This window comes from Schistocerca gregaria, chromosome 3, assembly GCF_023897955.1.
Source record: "Schistocerca gregaria isolate iqSchGreg1 chromosome 3, iqSchGreg1.2, whole genome shotgun sequence".
Taxonomy (NCBI): Eukaryota; Metazoa; Arthropoda; class Insecta; order Orthoptera; family Acrididae; genus Schistocerca; species Schistocerca gregaria.
The window spans coordinates 847,706,116-847,727,565 of NC_064922.1; the positions used below are offsets into that span (position 1 = coordinate 847,706,116).

Below are 21,450 nucleotides of genomic sequence, written 5' to 3' on the forward strand. Positions count from 1 at the left end.
AGGATTCGAGGACTGAATTCATAACAAAATAGATAAGTTAAGACGGTGGCTTTAATGCTTTCACGTGTTCTACATAGTCTCCACCACTTGAAGGGGGTAGGACGTCAAACGGGCCGACTTGGAGCAGGAGAGGCACCACAGGACATTTCAATTTCCACTGTCTATACTTTTACAAGTAAATTCATAAAACGTTGTCAGCACGACCAGGAAGAATTCAGGATTCACACTCGTAATAGCAGTAGTTCAAAAACATAATAAAATAATTTTTTACATGTGAAATTTCATCATTTTGTCACTTACTATTGGCTGCACTTGTTGCTGTAGGTACACTTTTCTTCATAAGTAAGAGAGACTGTTCGATGAATTTTGCACAGCATACAAACCATACTTACAGGTGTCTGAAAGTCAGGAATCTATTTAATTTTAAACTTTATGTTTAGAAAAAATCAAATTTTGTAGTTAATTATCTCATTTTTACCACAGTTTTTAATAGATTTGGAAAATTCTAGAGTTTCAGACACCTGTAATTATGGTTTGTATGCTGTGCAAAATTCATTGAACAGTCTCCCTTACGTATGAAGAAAAGTGTACCTATAGTAACAAATGCAGCCAAAAGTAAGTGAAAAATGATGAAATTTCACATGTAAGAAAAATTATTTGATTATATTTTTGCACTTCCGCTGCTATGAGTGTCAATCCTGAAACTTTCCTGGTCATGCTGACAAAGTTTTATGAATTTATTTGTAAAAGTATAGACAGTGGAAATTAAAATGTCCTGTGGTGCCTCTCCTGCTCCAAGTCGGCCCGTTTGACGTCCTCCCCCACTTGAGTACAACCCACAGAACGTTCAACTAACCATGTGAAGCAATCATAGAAGTTCCTCACTGGGATGCTTTCCGACCCACACGTCAAATTGGCTTGAATGTTACGTCGTTAAAGCATTGAACCTTCATGTGAATTTCCGCACTTTGTCGCTTTTTGACCGGTTTTAATTGATAACAATAAGACTCGTCACTCACGATGATTCTTTCCAGAAAGGAAATAAAGTTATGGCAAACGTCCAAGTGTAGATGGTTTGGTCTGGCAACCAAATTGTGCAAGACGAATCTCTGAAGGACAAGGGACGACTGAGGCTACTGACCTCCTCGACCCAGAGCAGCGGGAACAGGCCATCGCTGACGTTGCGGAGCGCCGGCACCTGCGACACCCTCACCGCCTTCATGTTGAACTGCAGCCGCTTCGCCCCCACCAGCGGTGTGCCAGTCTCCTGAAACACCAAACACAACACGCAATGTATTCTGCGGTTTCACTTTCAGCAGCTGTATATCTTGAAATAAAACTGAATGGTAAGTTCCATTTAGGGTCAAATACACCACTTCCCATTAAAATTGCTACACCAAGAAGGAATGCAGATGATAAAGGGGTATTCGTTGGACAAATATATTATACTAGAACCGACATGTGATTACATTTTCTCGCAATTTGGGTGCATACATCCTGAGAAATCAGTACCCAGAACAACCACCTCTGGCCGTACTAACGGCCTTGATACGCCTGGGCATTGAGTCAAACAGAGCTTGGATGGCTTGTACAGGTACAGCTGCCCGTGCAGCTTCAACACGATAGCACAGTTCATCAAGAGTAGTGACGGGCGTATTGTGACGAGCCAGTTGCTCGGCCACCATTGACCAGATGTTTTAAATTGGTGAGAGATCTGGACAATGTGCTGGCCAGAGAAGCAGTCGAACATTTTCTGTACCCAGAAAGGCCCGTACAAGACCACCAACATGCGGTCGTGCATTATCCTGCTGAAATGTAGGGTTTCGCAGGGATCGAATGAAGGGTACAGCCACGGGCCGTAACACAAATTAAATGTAATGTCTACTGTTTAAAGTGCCGTCATTACGAACAAGAGGTGACCGAGACGTGTAACCAATGGCACCCCATACAATCACGCCGGGTGATACGCCAGTATGGCGATGACGAATACACGCTTCCGATGTGCGTTCACCGCGATGTCGCCAAACACGAATGCGACCATCATGATTTTGTAAACAGAAACTGGATTTATTCGAAAAAATGACGTTTTGCAATTATTGCACCTAGGTTCCCCGAGAGTACACCATCGCAGGCGCTCTTGTGTCATGCAGCGTCAAGGGTAACCGCAGCCGTCGTCTCCGATCTGATAGTCTCTGCTACTGAAAGCCGGCCGGAGTGGCCGAGCGGTTCTAGGCGCTACAGTCTGGAACCGCGGGACCGCTATGGTCGCAGGTTCGAATAGTGCCTCGGGCATGGGTGTATGTGATGTCCTTAGGTTAGTTAGGTTCAAGTAGTTCTTAGTTCTAGGGGACTGATGACCACAGTAGTTACGTCCCATAGTGCTCAGAGCCATTTGAACCATCAGGTGATGAAAAAGTTGTCGAACTGTTCGAACAGATGGTTGTTGTCTTGCAAACGTCCTCATCTGTTGACTCAGTGTCGAGACGTAGCTGCACGATCCGTTACAGACATGCGGAGAAGATGCCTGTCATCTCGACTGCTAGTGATACGAGGCCGTTGGGATCCAGCACGGCGTTCCGTATTACCCTCCTGAACCCACCGACTACACATTCTGCTAACAGTTATTGGATCTCGACTAACGCGAGCAGCAATGCCGTGATACGATAAACCGCAATCGCGACAGGCTACAATCCGACCTTTATAAAAGTCGGAAACGTGATGGTACACATTTCTCCTCCTTACACGAGGCATCACAACAACGTTTCACCAGGCAACGCCGGTCAGCTGCTGTTTGTGTATGAGAAATCGGTTGGAAACTTTGCTCATGTCAGCACGTTGTAGGTCTCACCTCCGGCGCCAACCTTGTGTGAATGCTCTGAAAAGCTAATCGTTTGCATATCGTAGCATCTTCTTCCAATCGATTACATATCGCGTCTGTAGCACGTCATCTTCGTGCAGGGCTGCCCATAAATCCGTAAGAGTATGAGGGGGTGGAGATCACTTCTGAGCAGCACGCCGCAAGGCATCCCAGATATGCTCAATAATGTTCATGTCTGGGATTCAGTGGCCAGTGGAAGCGTTTACACTCAGAAGAGTGTTCGTGGAGCCACTTTGTAGCAATTGTGGACGTGTGGCGTGTCGCTTTGTTCTACGGGAATTGCCCAGGTCCGTCGTATTGCGCAATGGACATGAATGGATGTAGATGATTAGGCAGGATTATTATGTAACTGCCACCTGTCAGAGTCGTATCTAGACGTGTCAGGGCCCACATCACTCCAGCTGCACACGCCCCACACCACCATTACAGAGCGTCCCCTTCTTGAATAGTCCACTGCTGACATTCAGGGTCCAAGGATTTATGAGGTTGTGTCCGTACCCGTACACGTCCATCTGCTCGATACAATTTGAAACGAGACTGGTCGGACCACGCAACATGTTTCCAGTCATCAACAGTCCAATGTCAGTGTTGACGGGCCCAGGCGAGGAGTAAAGCTTTGTGTCGTGCAGTCATCAAGGGTACACGAGTGGGCCGTCTGATCTCAAAGCCCATTTCCATGATGTTTCGTTGAATGGTTCGCACGCTGACCCTTGTTGATGACCCAGAATTGAAATTGACAGCAATTAGCGGGAGGGTTGCACTTGTGTAACGTGGAACGATTGCCTTCAGTCGCCGTTGGTCCCGTTCTTGCAGGATCTTTTTTCGGCTGCAGCGATGTCGGAGATTTAATGTTTTACTGGATTCCTGTTATTCACGGTACACTCGTGAAATGGTCGTACGGGAAAATGTCCACCTCATAGCTTCCTCGGAGATGCTGTGTCCCATCGCTCGTGCGCCGACTATAACACCACGTTCAAACTCACTTAAATCTTGAAACCTGTCATTGTAGCAGCAGTAAACAACTGCGCAAGACAGTTTTTGTCTTATATAGATGTTGCCGACCGCAGCCTGCTTACATATCTCTGTATTTGAATACGCATGATTATACCAGTTTCTTTGGCGCTTCAGTGAATAATGAAAAAAGGATTAGCCCTAAAATGGAAACTTCTGGGAGCCCTGCAAAATAATTTTTTATACTAAGGAATAATTTCCTGTGCGTTGTGTTACAACAGTCCTTTGCTTTCCATCTCTTAAATACAATCTGTATCATTTTAAAGCACTACCCACGCTTCCATATATTTTTGTGTGCAGAGCAGTACCGAGTGGGTCACGACATCGAATGCGTCCGTCTGGTCACCGAAAATTCCTATCACCTCCGGTGACTTGCGCCGAAATAGAAAAATTTATTCTATCAGTTCAGTTCAGTGATATGTCATGTTCTATATGAAGAGCTTGTCTCAATAGTGGTACAAGTCCATTACCTCCACTTTTCTGTCTATGATGCTTCTAACATTAATGATCCAAACGAACAGAAAGAAAGGTTCATCTCTAGCAAGAAGCCATATGCTTGAATATATCTGGTATCTCAACTGCAAATTTTTCAGCGTTCATTTAACTTTAGGACTCTGTATTTCACAATGAACAAAAATGGACTTGTACCACTATTTAAGCAAGCCCTTCACATATAACGCGAAACATCATCTGCCACTGCAGTATGACGAGACATATTCAAAAAGGGAAAGCTACTATGTACTATGGCAACAACATAGATGTTCGTATACATCTCTGCCAACAATGACTTCACACTGGAATGCAACTTTTACTGCGCATGCTCATTTCAGAGTTACTTAATTTGGAGAGTACGTAATGATTAAGATGAGGAGTCAACCTATGTAGGTGGATGTAAATTTTTATTCAAGTGAGATTGGCGGTAACTGCATCGTAGTCCGATCTTGGGATCACGAGATATTTGAACTTTTTTGAGCTTTGTAATCAGAATTGACAGAAGTTGGCAGTGGCCTTGAAAAGCCATTTTTATGAAGTAGGGGGAAAGCGCGCACCAAAAGCGCAAGTCATCGCGGCAGAAGTTCAGATTGTGGCGCTGGGAAGTTTGGAGGTCGGGCGGATGAATACCGACAGGGGCAAAAACAAAAATCTGGAGCTGTTTGCAGGGGTGGACACCCACTTACCTACAACCAGATGGTATAGTCCAAGGCAGTGCAGCAGACGAAGGAAAAACAGCCCAACATAAAATTACGTATTGCCAGAGTTAGGAGGTAGGATAAATTACTTCCAGTAGTATAGCATACTACTGAGAGTTAGTCCATTATATTACGAGAAGGGTTAACCATCCTGAGGTGAATTCTTTGATGTCTCTTCAGGTCTAAAAACTGAGTAGTGAGCCATTGCTCAGAGAGAACGTGCTGGGCGCTGGAAGAGGTCGGGCATGCGACGGTCAGCAGTTCCAGCTCTATGGTTTGTTTTCGCTCTTCTTGAATGAACGGCATCTAATCAAGTACAGTGAGGCAGGCAGCGATTTTCATTGATATTGATAAAGTATATTATGATTCTGACAATGTACACACACTTAGACGATGACAATGAGAAAAGTTTATGCCCTGCAGTACGCCATTACTCCAACATATGTCGGTAGGTGGGATGATGTACGGCTTCAGTCTTGTGGCTATATCGTCGCTGACGAGTTCTTGATCGCGACGGTGTGGTTACATCATTTTGTCTCTTAGAGAATATCGTGTTTTTTACGGTCAGCAGGGCCAAAATGATCCTGGCATTGTACCTTTAAGTACCCGCTTGCCACAGAGAGCGTAAATCATACACCGCACATTACTACAGTGTTGTGGCAGCTTGGAATTGCACATTCATTCGTGAGTGAATGTGTCGTTCGTGATGGTAGTATCGTGTTGATCATGAGTACCTGCTTTCGCACGAGTTCCTTGAATTCTGATAAACACACACTTGCAAGTTTGCACAACTGCTGTAACGAATGCATATCCACCAAACTGGAGGACACTGGGCTTCAACAGTATACAGTGTTAAGATTTTACCACATTTGTCTGCTCTTCCTTTGCTGGTCTACCACCCTCACCCGGAATGCTGTTATGTTGAAGTAATTCGTCATCAGAGTTAACACAAGGTTTCCAGAAAGTACGTTCCGATCGGTTGCGAAATGGACACCACAGTGAAACCCTGATGGAGCTTTGCACAGATGTGTTGGGTAATGTCTCTAGTATGACCGTCGATCGCATCAAGACGCTCTTTTCAGTATTGAGCGCACCGACAGTGAGTAAAGGCGCCTAGAACGATGTCTCCCGTCAAGTAGGAGGGCCCGCTGAGAGTCTTCGCCTTAATAAATGCAGCCCACCTAACACAACTGCCACGCACTTCCTTCTTCACGGCAAATCTCAGCCGCACTCTGCAGGGGCAGTGAAGACGCTCCTGCAGCCTTTTCGATGGGAAGTGTCCGATCACCCACAACACAGCCCTAATTGGCTCGCCCTGAGTATCATCTCTGTTCACATGAAACGCTGGATACGAAGATAACACTTGGGCTCAGGCGACAAGCTAAAGACCAGCGTAGAGAATTTTGAAAAGCACAGGCAGCTACCTTCTATGACGATGGTGTTAGAAATTTGGTACAACGCTCCGACAAATGTCCGAGTCGGAGCGGCGACTAAGTAGAGAAGTATCTGGAAAGTGTAGCTAACTTTCGCAAATAAAATGTTTCTGATTTTCACTGTGGTTTCCGTTTACCAGCAGATCGGAACTTACTTTGTGGACAACCTTCGTATGTTGGAGCATAGCGTACGAACAACTGCACTAGAGGCAAGAGCAGGTGAGTTAGAAGTTCGAGAATGTGCGAGTGGGTTTCAAGGACACAGTGTCAAAAGGTAGGTCTGTGTTGCAAGTAAGTCACGCACCCCTATTATGCTCCCACTTCCTGGTGCATACAAGTGACTCCATAGTGCGTTGTAAGTGAAGGTTTGACATTTGTTTTCTCTTGATGTAAACCGACGTACTTTGCTCTGATTAGCACCAAAAGGGGCTAAATCCGGTTAATTTCTAACAAGAGAGGATTTAACATATTCCAGACAGGTTGTATAATGGCCTGATGTAGCTCTCCATGCTGGTCTGTCCCGTACAAGCCTCTTCATATCTCCATACCGAGCGAGTGGCGCAGTGGTTAGCACACTGGACTCGCATTCGGGAGGACGACGGTTCAATCCCCCGTCAGGCCACCCAGATTTAGGTTTTCCATGATTTCCCTAGATCACTTCAGGCAAATGCCGGGATGGTTGCTTTGAAAGGGCACGGCCGATTTCCTTCCCCATCCTTCCCTAATCCGAGCTGGTGCTCCGTCTCTCCGTTAAACACTAATCTCCTCCTCTTCCTCTCTCCATAATCACTGCAACCTACATCTACTTCAGTTTGCTTACTTTTGTTAAGCCTGGATCCCTCTCTACAGTTATGTGGGTCGTTGTACAAGAAACGCACACTTTTTTTCCTCGGCCAATTTCGGATGAAAAAATAAAGAAATTTTTGTGGGAGATCCCGCTTCTGCCCCTATAGTTTCATCGAGTTCCGACAGGTGGCGGCGATATATGTAACCTCCAAAATGGCTTCTGTAAAGGAGGTGCATTCCAGGCAGAGCTGTCATTCACTATATTTTGGCGGAAAACCAGAGTATCATAGGTATTTCATAGGTGCCTGCAGAATATCTACGGAAACCGGGCAGTAAACAAAAGCACGGTGAGTCGTTGGGCGAGGCGTCTGTCGTCATCGCAACAAGGTCGTGCAAACCCGTCCAGTCTCCTGCGTACCGGCGAGACGCACACAGCTGTGACCCCTGCAGTGTTGGAACGTACGGACACTCTCATTCAAGGTGATAGGCCGATCACAATCAAACATCTCGCCGCTCAATTGGACGTCTCTGTTGGCAGTGCTGACACACTCATCCACCAGTTGGGGCACTGAGGCGCGTGTCTCCGCTCTGATTCTCGACGCTCATAAACAGCAACGGAGGACCACCTGTGTGGAATTCCTTATGCATTATGAAGCTGAACGTGACAAATTTTTTGTCGAACATCGTCGCTGTCGACCGAAGATGGGTTCATCACTTCGATCCGGAAACGAATAGGCAATCCACGGAGTGGCATCACACCACCTCTACTTTCAAGAAAAGGTTTGAACCCGCACCCTCAGCCAGTAAAGTCATGGCGACGGTCTTATGGGACTCTGTAGGGGTTATTCTGTTTGATGTCGTCCCCCATGGCGCAACGACCTCCTCTGAAGTGTATTGCGTACCCATGGAAACTGAAGAAATTACTTCAGCGAATTCGTGGCTGCTTCTCCGTACATCGCAAGGCCTCGCACAAGTCTGCACAACCGAGAGGAACTTAAGGAACGTCATTTGACTATTCTTCCTCCTACACCCCACTACAGTTCGGATCTCGCACCTTCCGACACCTATCTGTTTGGTCCAAAGTGATAAAAAAAGACAATATCCCTGAGAGAAAGAATCATGCTGATAAACTAAAAATCAAAAATATATAAAATATATATGTAATAATTTTTTGTATGTAACGAATAACTAATGCCACTGACGTCACAGTAGCTATTTATACAGTATTTGATCTACCCACCCAATGTTCGTTTTTCTTCTGTAACACCACATTGCAAAAGCTTCTCTTCTCCTGTCACCTGTACCGTAAATTGTCCACACCTCACTTCCATATTAGACAGAACTCTAAACAAACAGTTTCAGCAAAGACTTCCTAGCACTTAAAATTTATATTCGATGTCGACATTTTATTTCTCTTTCCCATAACAGATTTTGTTACTCTTCTCGCTCTACGTTTTACACCATTTTTCTTCTGAATTTAACAGTTACTTTAATGCGTAAATAGCAAAACACCTTTTGTAGCTTTGCCTAAAAATCAACGAGGTTGCAGCACCTGAAGAAAGAAACACAAAATCATAAGTGGACACAAAAAAGAGTTTTAAACCTTGAGCCACATGTGAGTCAAAAATTAAATGCATTCCAGCAATAGTAAGCTAATACTGAAGAACAGCAGTATAATACAATGTTTATAATCCTTTTTATGTATAAATGGATCATCAGAGACCGTAATTTCTTCGAAGAAGTCAATTCTCTGCATACGCTGTTTTTAATGTGGAAAGAAAGTCTTTAATTCTCTACCAGCAATCATCTGTTTTCACACCCTGGGGGCATTATTTAGCTACTTTATGGTAAAACCAATAACAAACGTTGTGGGGAGCTGCAAGTAAAACAAGGAATAAGGGAAAAAAGTATAAATGTATACGCCACAGTCATATACATCACACGGAAAGTTGTTGTACGTACAGAAAGTTGTAGTCCACATAGCAGTGTGCGCACGACGCTCATCTGACTATTTAGCACCAGCTTTTCTCCTTCCAGGTAACGGCCTTGCCGCAGTGGCTACACCGGTTCCCGTGAGATCACCGAACTTACGCGCTGTCGGGCGTGATCGGCACTTGGATGGGTGACCATCCAGGCCGCCATGCGCTGTTGCCATTTTTCGGGGTCCACTGAGCCTCGTGGTGCCCATTAATTGCCGATTAGTTGCGGCTTCGGTCAAAAATACCATCACAACGACCGGGAGAGCGGTGTGCTGACCCCACGCCCCTCCTATCCGCATCCTCCACTGAGGATAACACGGCGGTCGGATGGTCCCGGTAGGCCACTCGTGGCTTGAAGACGGAGTGCTATTTTCTCCCTCCAGCTTGAAAATCCCCACCCGTAACTACAGATCTTCCCATATCGCAATGTAAGTTAATATGGATGAACAGGAAAAATAATCGTGTAACTCTGAATATAGCATTATTAATGTGCTGCTTTACTCAGTCATATCGGTTGAATACCTAGGCGTAAAGTTTCAAAACGATGTGAAATGGGATGAGTACGTCAGGCTGTGAGGTTTATAGGCGGAAAAGTGATCGCTCGACTTCGTTATCTGGGGAGAATTTTGGGAAAATGTAGGTCGTAAGGAAAAGGCGTATTGAACGCTAGTGCCACCAATTCTTGAGTACTGTTCGAGTTTTTGGGATCCGCAACAGGTCAGATTAAAGAAAGACGTTGTGCTGTTAGTTCTGCTACCGGTATGTTCGATCAGCACCCAAGCGTTACGGAAATGGTTCGTAAACTCGAATGGGAATCGCTGAAGGGAAGGCGGCCGTCTTTCCCCGAAGGCCTAATGTGGACATTTATAGAACCGGCATTTGAGTCCGGCTGCAGATCGATTCTACTGCCGCCAGCGTACATTTAGCGTAAGGACCACGAAGATAAGGTGAGAGAAATTAGAGCTATTACGGAGGATAACAGACAGTCTTTTTTCCCTGGTTCTGTTTCAGAGTGGAACAGGAAAGGAAATGACTAGTAATGATACGTTGGCTTCCGGAGTATGTATGGAAATGTAGATGCAGATGTTGATATAGAAATTGTCTCTCTGACTACAATGACCTCATTGTCGACGGAACGTTAAAGGCTAATCTTTCTTGCCTTTATAAAATGTCTCGAATTAGCGCGTCTCCCAGATGTGTAGCCATCTCCCCTAGATATTTTCTGGTCTAGATGTTCCACAATATTCTTTGTTTTATGTCTAGAGTTAAATATGTTGAAAACGCTTTTCGTCTATTAAGAATCTTTCATTCTTGGTATGCGGTCGTAAAAATCTAACTGTGTTTTTACGAATTGTAACAGAAATTTTGTCATTTTTAGAATATATTTCTTGCTCCCACTTTCTATATAGATCCCGTTTCCATAATTTGGACCCAGTGGAATCGGTAAAATCTTTCTGTCTTTTCTTTTTAATTCCGCTAGTTACCACCTCTGAGAAATGGTAAGACATTCGAATTAGTACAGACACAAGGTTTTACGATAGTGATGGAAGCTGAAGAAATGAATCAAAATTTGTGCCACGGATGGGATTTGAACCCAGACCGTCGGCCAAAGTGGCCGTGCGGTTCTAGGCGCTGCAGTCTGGAACCGCGCGTCCGCTACGGTCACAGGTTCGAATCCTGCCTCAGACATGGATGTGTGTGATGTCCTTAGGTTAGTTAGGTTTAATTAGTTCTAAGTTTTAGGGGACTGATGACCTTAGAAGTTAAGTCCCATAGTGCTCAGAGCCATTTGAACCATTTTTTTGTCCAAAACTTTTGTTTTGATTTTAGCACCAGGTAACTTGAAGATACCCAAAGGGTGAAATTAGCTGACTGCTTATAACAAAATTAAGCGTTTCCAAGTAAAAGAACAGCGTATGCACGAAAAGGCCTTTTTTAAAGGTTTTAACAACTACTTTATCACTTACCTACAACATACATGCAGCAAGAAACCAAATACCGAATGTGTTACAGACCACCGATAATGTTTCAAAACAAAAGAAACAGAACGCTTGTGGCAAACAGACAAAAAGGCATTAATTTTGTCACAGAGATGGACTTTCTACTCTGAGAAGAGTGGGACACTGACCGGCTCTATGACGACGAAGGTCTCGTGCAGCTCCTTGTTGGGACTCAGGCCCTCGGCGTACTGCAGGTACTCTGGAGACGCCTGGTAGAAGTGCGGGAACGATACGGCGATGGGCGCCCCTGCAACAAAACACAACACAATACAACACGGGTGTTAACTGCAGCGCTCGTCACACGGTCTTGATGGAGCGAGTTTGTCCGAAAAATGGGGGTCCCGGGGTTGTTGAAGTACCACTATTGCACAAGCAAGTCGCCACTCATCCTTAGGAGGGAGCGTTTTACCAACCGAGCGGTGCAGTCCACCGCCTTGTAGCTTCCATTTGCCATTCCCCCGCCCCTCCCCCCCCCCTCTCCCAAGCGGTCCAGTCGTGATTGATTACTGGCTTGAGGCTTCCACTTGCCATTCCCCCACCCCACTCTCTCTAATATTAGAATCACCGTTTGTTCTTTACACCAGCTCTGACAAGGTAACCCAGAATTTGGATCACAGTGGCTACCACATCTGTCTATGACAATCGTCAGCCATCGGACAAATCCTGCATTTCTTGGTGAAGAGAACTAAAGGCCTCCTTCTGCAGGTTCTTATCCAAGCAATTGGTTCCGTATTTAGATCATGTCCGAACAACAAAAGCAGACTGCTCAAGAGTGTCTTGCACCAACACGTTATTTACAATCTTGTGTGGACTTGGATCCAAGAGTTGAAATGATAGGAAAAAATAATAGAAAAAATTACGAAATTAAAACGAAACAGTAAAAAAAGACAGAAAAGCAATGTAAAGCTCTACTGTTCTGAACTCAGACGGCTCAATAGCGACCGGCCGACCGACGTGTCATCCTAAGCCAACGGCGTATTTGGACGAGGTTTTGTGAGGCTTGGGGTCAACACACCACTGTCCCAGGTGTACGTAGCTTTCCAGGTCCTTTGACCATTACTTATGATTTAAGTATGTCCTCATTGTCATCACAAGGCTAACAAAACCCCATTCCACTCTTCCCACCAAGGAAAGTCCCCTGTCCTCGTGGTCTAGTGGCCAGCGTTGCTGCCTCTTGATCACGGAGTCCCAGGTTCGATTCCCAGCCACGTTGGGAATTTTCTCAGCCCGGGGACTAAGTGTTTGTGTTGTCCTCATCATTTCATCACCATCATCATTTGTGATTGTGGCTAGATTGGACTATGCAAAAATTGGACTGTGTAAAAATTGGGACTTCTTACAGGCGCTGATGATCCCGCAGTTGACAGCCCTGTTGACGAGTCTGGGTATTTTCACATTGGCCTTTCAATATATATTCCTTACTGTCCTTTCTCGTTAATACTATTAACTTATTCCCAAGAACAAGCAGCTTTCACTCAGTTAATACTCGCCAGAAATCAAACCTGCATTTGGATCGGAGTTCCTTAACTCTGCAGAAAAGTGTGCAGTATACTGCTGCATCCATTTTCAACAATCTACCACTCGAATTCAAAAATCTCACCATTATCCACGCGCTTTCAAATCGAAAATGAAGATTTTCCTCATGGGCCATTCCTTCTATTCTGTCGAGGAGTTCCTCGAAAAATTAAGCTGACTCTTCTTGTATTGTTGATTGTGTTTACTTAAATTTATGGATTGACTTTTTTCGGGTTCATAAACATTTTATTTTTATCTGTTATTACTTTTATGTTGTAATTTGATTGACTAACACGATCCATGACCTTGGAGATTTGCTCCTTAATTTTGTCCTACGGAACTTGACGTGTAAATAAAAAAATAATAACAGGTAAATAAACCAAACATCATCACCACCAAGGAAAAGTTCGTGGCAGTACCGGGAATTGAATCCTGGTCTTCCATGTGACAGTCAGCTATGCTGCCTACTCGGTTGTGGGGGCAGACGAATAAAAGGCAGTTTATACGAAAAGGCACATCAATACTGATGAGCCAAATGTTTACATATCTGTAAAAACAAAACCTTCTGCTGGGTGTAACTGAATACTGTGTCGGCCGGCCTGATGCGCTGTAATATGCTTGGAAGCCTCTTGGCACCCTGTCCGTAAGGAGGTCGAGCCGTTGGTGCTCAAGCTTGTCCTACTCTTGCATGGCATCAGTCCTGGGTTCATCCTGCGTTTGAAGGTGAGGGGATCTCCAATGACGATCTACTGCAATTTCAACCAGCCTCAAGTTTCTCCAATTGGGTTCATGGCAGCGGATGAAGCAGGCCATTCTATTAGGTAGGTTCCTGCCTCCTAAGGAAGGCTTCCAAGAGGTAGATGCTGCGTGCTCGTATAGTATCGCCTTGAAAGAGGAACCCTATCGCCGAAATATTGACTGTAGAGATAGGCCATAAGTTGGAGGAAGTAGTGAGCAATTTACACACCCGGTGCAGCTTTTCGTCCGGTCTATGCCACTGTCGGTTGGGTTAACAAACTTTCACCTCTGGTTTTCAACCTACCCCACCCCGACATCCCACTTTCACCTCAGGTCACTTGTCCAAGGCTGTGGGACTAGAAGAATTGAGTCTCGACACCCACATAGACACTGAAGAGCCGAAGAAACTGATACACCCACGAGCACAACACAACGTGGCATGGACTCGACTAATGACTTCCATCTGACAGGATATGCCAATACATAGAATTGTCGAATATGAGCAACGGAAAATCCACACGCAAATCAACCAGTACCACTTCATCCTGGAAAGGTTACTGTGTGGTGCGGGTTTACGGCATCTTTTATCGTAGGGCCATATTTTTTTGAAGAGACAGATTCTTCCCGTCCTGTTACCTGTACCGTCATTGGTAAGCGTTATGAGTGTCTTTGCCCAACCACGTCATTCCAGCTCTCCAACAGCGTGTATGTGTGGATGGTGTCATTTTTACGCAACATGGCGCACTTCCGCACATTGCAAGTCCAGTTAAGCAGCTGCTGAAGCGCCTTTTCGGAAATGCTAGGATTATCAGCCGCCATTTCCCTGCAGTCTGGCCGTCCCGATCACCTGATCTTAATCCGTGTGGCTTCTGGCTGTGTGCCTATCTGAAAGATGTGGTGTTCAGCATTCCGATTGCAGACTTAGTTGCACTGAAGGCACGCACTGCGCAACACATTCTGAACGTGACCCCGGAAACACTTCAGTCACTTGTGGATCATGCTGTTTCTCGACTTCTAATTGTTGCAGAAAACAGTGTACAGTATATTGAACACGTTTTGAGCCAGTCACATAAAAATTTATAATCCAATTTGAGTTTGATTTATGCTTTTTATGTGGTTTTTGGCCTCAGGAGAATTTAAAACCGATGTGATTGATGCTCGCGGTTTTCGGTCTTAGGACAATTAAAAACCCCTGTGATTGACGCTTTTTTGCGGTTGTTGGCCTTAGGAAAATTAAAACAGGGAGAGGCTAGAGAACGTTATGTATCGAATCAGACTGTTGTGAGACGATTGCATGACGCGCATCACACCATTTACAGACGAAGCTCAGAGCTGTTTGTACCCTGATAATCGGCAGACAACATGTTTGGAGACAACTCGACACTATCGAACGCTTCCAACACTTTGTATCACATGTGTAACACGTTGGAGGTGAAATAATGTTCTGGGGCGACATTACATGAGGCCATCATAAATCTCACATGGTTGTTCAGGGCGATGTCAGTGCTTTATTGTCCAGGGACGAGATTGTGGTACTGAGATCGGATTGCCCGCATTTTCGTGACAATTTCATCTTGGTGGAAGATAAATGGCGTGCTCACCGTGCTGTTCTACTGAAAAAGTATCTGCAGCTCTCTAGGATTACCACAATGGAGTTGCCTGCCCATTCCCCAGACATGAACCCAATCGAACATGTGCTATTTTTGTACGCTGACAACGACCACGTACACTGTACAACTTTCGTAGACTCGCCTTTGGAGAGTGAGACAGTTTGGATGAGGAAAGGCTTGATGACCTCATCGATGGTATGTCACGACGGATTCAAGCCTGCATCCCACCACATGGACGTTCTATCACCTACTGAAGTCGCGTGGGAGAGCTGTGGAGAACTTCCGATGGGAAATAGACGATTTTGTCGTGACACACATACACACACACACACACACACACACACACACACACACACTCACACACACACATACACAGACACACGCACACACACACACACTATTATGCTAGAACTGACATGTGATTACATTTTCACACGGTTTGGGTGCATAGATTCTGAGAAATCAGTACCCAGAACAACCACCTCTGGCCGTAATAACAGAGTTTGTATGGCGTGTATAGGTACAGCTTTCCAGGAAGCTTCAACACGATAACACACTTCATCAAGAGTAGTGACTGGCGTATTGTGACGAGCCAGTTGCTCGGCCACCACTGACCAGACGTTTTCAGTTGGTGAGAGATCTGGAGAATGTGCTGGCTAGGGCAGCAACCGGACATGTTCTGTATCCAGAAAGGCCCGTACAGGCCCTGCAACATGCGATCGTGCAGTATCCTGCTGAAATGTAGGGTTTCGCAGGGATCGAATGAAGGGAGAGCCATTGGTCGCAACACATCTGAAATGTAACGTCCACTGTTCAAAATACCGTCACTGCGAACAAGAGGTGACCGAGACGTGTAACCAATGGCACCCCATCCCATCACGCCGGGTGATACGCCAGTATGGCGATAACGAATACACGCATCCACTGTGCGTTCACCGCAATGTCGCCAAACACGAATGCGACCATCACGATGCTCTAAACAGAACCTGGATTCATCCGAAAAAATGATGTTTTGCCATTCGTGCACCTAGGATGGTCGTTGAGTATACCATCGCAGACGCTCCTGTCAGTGATGCAGCATCAAGGGTAACCGCAGCCATGGTCTCCGACCTGAAAGTCCATGCTGCTGCGAACCTCATCGAACTGTTCGTGCAGATGTTTGTTGTCTTGCAAACGTCCCCAACTGTTGACTCAGGGATCAAGACGTGGCTGTACGATCAGTTACAGCCATGCGGATAAGATGCCTGTCATCTCGACTGCTAGTGGTACGAGGCCGTTGGAATCCAGCACGGCGTTCCGTATTACCCTCCTGAACCCACTGATTCCATATTCTGCTAACAGTCATTGGATCTCGCCCAACGCGTGCAGCAATGTCGCGACACGATAAACCGCAATCGCGATAGGCTACAATCCGACCTTTATCAAAGTCGGAAACGCGATGGTACGCATTTCTCCTCCTTGCACGAGGCATCGCACCAACGTTTCACCAGACAACGCCGATCAACTGCTGTTTGTGTATGAGAAATCGGTTGGAAACTTTCCTCATCTCAGCACGTTGTAGGTGTCGCCACCGGCGTCAACCTTGTGTGAATACTCTGAAAAGCTAATCATTTGCATATCACAGCATCGTCTTCCCGTCGGTTAAGTTTCGTGTCTGTAGCACGTCATCTTCGTGGTGTAGAAATTTTAACGGGCAGTAGTGTATAATTTTACAGGATCTGGACACATTGCAAATCCATGTAGAAGGTGTAATGTGTGTAAGTGTAGACATTTCTATTGGTGACAGAGGAGTGTGTATTGACTGACATTATATCAGTTTTTACGTTGTAATAATAATTATACTTACTGCAACTCGTATGTTTTTAGGTTGGATATTAACGCCACATATTTGTGACACAAACTATTAATGCTGGGTAGCACGTCAAGCACTGAAGTGTGGATGCATGGACGAAAAACGGTTAGTCTATACTGATAGATGCTATCCACTTATAGGTGCAGTTGTAACTGTGCAGTTAACTTTAGGAAGTAAAGTTTATTCGTGTTTGTGGGAAGACTGTTCAATACAGAGAACAAATAACCATAACAGTTATGTGTGTACATGTTAAGCTACAACACACAAAAATATCTGCACTTACACTCCTTATGCCAAATACTTGCATGTGTCACAGACAATTTTTGTTTTCTGTGCTATGTATTGGCCAATGGTCTTGTCACATTGGTAACACCGGTCTCCGTCAGATCACCGAAATTAAGCGCTGTTGGGCTAGACTAGCACATGTATGTGTCACCGAAAGTGTCTGCCAGGTGAGGTTGGCAAGAAGGGTGCACTCAGCCCTTGTGACAACAATTGAGAAGCTACTTGACTAAGAACTAGCGCCTCTGGTCACTAAAAATGACAATGATTGGGAGGGTAGTGTACTGATCACATGCTTCTCTGTATCTGCATGTAGTGACGCCTTTCGTCAAAGGATGACATAGCGGTACCGTTAAACGTTAGGAGGCCTCTTCGGATGGAGTTTGAGCGGAGTGCTGAGAATTTCGAAATAAAGGTGTGATGTACAACTTTTATTGCTGTGTGTAGATGGCGTTACTGGTACCTGTTGTTTGCAGTTCTGCTGGAAAGTTGATTACTTGCGCATCCAAGCATCCAGTACACTTCAAGCCAATTCGACGTTTGCTGAGTACTCTTTATGGTGTAGGAATTTTAATGAGCAATAGTACTATACTGATTTCCATTGCTGCTAAAAAGCCAGTTTTGTTAATTTCCTCTAGCAGTCTGAAATCCGTCTGTATATACGTTTTACTTTTTAGAGACGGAAAATTTAGGAAGAAGCTGCCGCATTCGTAAAGTACGTGCACAGCCATCTATGAACAGGTTGTCTGTGGTGGTGTGTGTGTGTGTGTGTGTGTGTGTGTGTGTGTGTGTGTGTGTGTGTGTGTGTGTGTGCGTGCATGCGTGTTTGTAGTGGCTAGTATCCCGGCAGCAGCTATCAGACCCTCATCTCGCGTGCCACTGCGGGTCACCTTGTTATCCACGCGTGTAACAGCCAGTGTAACGCTTCGTGAGCAGCCCCTGCCCTCACTGATGCTTTGTAGCAGCTAATCGATAGCAAAGGTTCTTTTCCCTTTGCATCCTTTTTTCCGTTTATCGTCGCCCTAGTACGCTGAAAATCACAGCAGGTCATATACGCCCGGTCTGCCAGCGAACAGTATTAACCGCTTGACAAAAAACTGTCTGTGACCTATCTAAGGAAACGACCTGTGTGAATCAGAGTATTCTCCCAGATAAACTGAGGCTTTACAGAACTGATGCTATGGTCAACCAATGATAATGTCATATGTAACCAAAATAATGCAGACAGTAGCACTTCATAATTCACCCAACCGTTACAGTCTTCTGGATGGGGAGAAATCACTTATGGGGTTCCACAGGGCTCACTCTTAGTTCCACTATTGTTTCTTATATACGTTAATGAACTTCCATCCAATATTCAACAAGCACAATTAATTCTTCCTGAAGATAACAGCAGTATTGCCATTACTTCAAGTGTACATACAACAACAGAAGACACAGTAAACAATATTTTCTTAAAAGTTTAGTTGAGTAATTTATGCAAATGTTTTCACTATCAGTTCAGAAACACACAATGTATTCGGTTCTACTCATTTTGAGGTACTACTCTCATGATGAGTATACTGCATGGTGAGGGAATAATAACTAGGGTGAAAACCACAAAAATTTTGGAATTCCTAAAAAAACTAAGTTCAGCCACAGTTAGAATCAGTGTGGAGTAAGACAAATCAGTAAGTTAAAGCATTTGACGTATTTTCATCCAATAATATCTATAGACTAATATTCTGGAGTAATTCATCTTTAAGAAAGAAGGTGTTCATTGATCAAAAACATGTTACAAGGATAACAAATGGTGCTCATCCATAACCATCTCATAGTAGTCTGTTTAAAGAGTTAGGCGTTTTGACTACTGTTTCATGGTTTATCTCCTGACGAATTTTGTTGTTAATAACCCGCTATTCTTCAAAAGGAAAGATGATGTACACAATCACAATATAAAAAGAAAAAAATTATCATTATTTTATGTTACGACTATCGTAGGCACAACTGGTGGTCCACTACGTTAGCACCAAAATTTCTGATCGCTTACCAAGTGATATAAAACGTCTGACAGACAACTAATTTGATAACAAACTGAAAAAGGTTTTCCTTGACAATTCTTTTCCCTAAAAGTATTTCTGTTTTTGTATTGGGCGAAGATGGTGGGTAGGAACTACTAACCTGCATCTGTATTTAAAGGAAAACAATTAAAATACCTTGTAGATGGTCAGCATGTAGCTCTATTTACGTATTATGAATGTCTAATGTGAATGTAAAATGACACGTTCCACATAATTTGGGAAGAGTACAAATGATACACGGAAGATTAAACTAACTCATTAAAAAAATGAAGAAGTATAGAATCAAAATTTCAATAGCTGTTGTATAAGCTAATAATTACTCTGCTCTGAAAACTTCATTCTCCCAGAGAATTAGGCGTTCCTCTGGAGACCTATATGTAAATCAGTACTCTGCCAGCAATCGTACGGTGTATGGCCGATGTTACGTAGTGCTCAGCTATCATTTTCTCTCCTTCCCATTAGTAAGCGGATAGTACTCCTGCGTAAGAGCCGAATTTTTTTTTTTTCATTTTGAAACGTGTCATTGACCTACCTGTATGTTGAAGGGAATTGTATGTTGCATGGCTCGTTTAAGAATAAATGGCCTTGCAATTTTGCGAGTCAGGCTCTTCATCTGCACAGTGTCTCTCTTGTAATGTCCTGTTTCAAAGTCGCTACGTTCGTTGATTTTCCCATTTCCGGCCCGTACAATTGATAGACTGATTCCCCATTTGTTCCTGCTCCACTTACATACTTTCCTCACCGCGTCACGTGCCTGTAGCTTCGCCACGTGGCATTCATTCTGAATATTGGCACTGGTCCTAAGATTTTGCCTTCAAAATGTTTTGGACCTTGAGTGTATGTATTGTGCAACAGGTATCAAAGTAATATAAGAGGAATATTTGTCAAAATACAACGTTTTTTGAAGTACTCCGTCTAAGATATTCTACGACTAACACACATAGAATTTTTATAACATGCTGCTGCATTCTATAAGTACTAACACCTCAAATTTGAGTTCCCCTCCTCTCCCTCCCCTCCCCCTCTCCCAACAAAAAAAAATCTTTCAGTGCTTAGTCTTCCAAATGGTTTGATGCAACCCGTCACGAGTTCCTCTCTTATGCCAGCTCTCCACCTCAGAGTAGTACTAGCACCCAACACCATCAAGTATTTGCTGGCTGAATTCCCATCACTGTCTCCCATTACAGTTTTTACCCCCTACAGTTCCTCTGGTACAATGGAGGTAATTCCTTCATGTCCTAACTCATGTCCTAGCATCCTGTCCGTTCTTCTTGTCAGTGTTTTTTCACATGTTCCTTTCTTCGCCAGTTCTGCAGAAAATCTTCTCATTACTTACCTTATTAGTCCAAATAATTTTCAGCATCCTTCTGTATCATCTTGTCTCAAACGCTTCAACTCTCCTCTTTTTCCATTATCCTCAAGTCCATGATTCACTGCTATGCAATGCTGTGCTCCAATCGGAAATTCCATCTCTGTTTAAGGTGGCGCAATGTTTATCGCACTGGACTCACATCTAGGAGGAAGAAGATTCAGTTCCTCATCTCTGGTCATCCCGATTTATGTTTCCTGTGATTTCCCTAAATAGCTCCCGGCAAGCGTCGGGATGGTTCCTTTGCGAGGACACGGCCGATTTCCTTCACCACCCATGAAACAATGTGACCTCGTGCTGCATCTCTAATGACCTCGATGTTAATGAGATTTTGCACCCTCATCTTCCTTCTTTTTTCCTTTTCAATTTGACGCCTCTGTTTAATAACGGTACCCTTTTGTTGACCAGGAAAGCCCGCTTTGGCTGTGGTGATGTTTTATGTCCTCTTTGGTTCGTCCCTCATGCTTTGTTTTTTTTTCCAAGGGTAACAGAATTTCTTAACTTTCTTTATTCTCTGGTCACCGATTTTGACGTTATGTTTATCGCTTATCCCACTTCTGCTACATTTCATTACTTTCGTCTTTCTTCGATTTACTCTCATTGTGTGCTAATTAACTGTTAATTCCAATCGACAGGCCCTGCAAATTCTCATTCAGTTTCACTAAGGACTACAATGTCATCACCAGATCTTCTTGTTATCCATTTTTAAGTCTTATTTCCGTTACCAAGTACAACGTCTGAAGTCGC

General features: G+C 44.3%; 1 protein-coding gene across 1 annotated transcript in view; it reads right to left on the reverse strand.

The window, feature by feature from the left end:
• The window catches only part of LOC126354755 (sensory neuron membrane protein 2-like), a 354,832-nt gene that overhangs the window by 13,883 nt on the left and 319,499 nt on the right, over positions 1–21,450 (reverse strand). Inside the window, exons 7-8 of the mRNA XM_050004636.1 lie at positions 11,406–11,524; positions 1,142–1,267 (exon numbers count right to left, since the gene is read on the reverse strand). Of these exons, the coding sequence (XP_049860593.1) occupies positions 1,142–1,267; positions 11,406–11,524 (245 nt within the window). The remainder of the gene's footprint in view (positions 1–1,141; positions 1,268–11,405; positions 11,525–21,450) is intronic.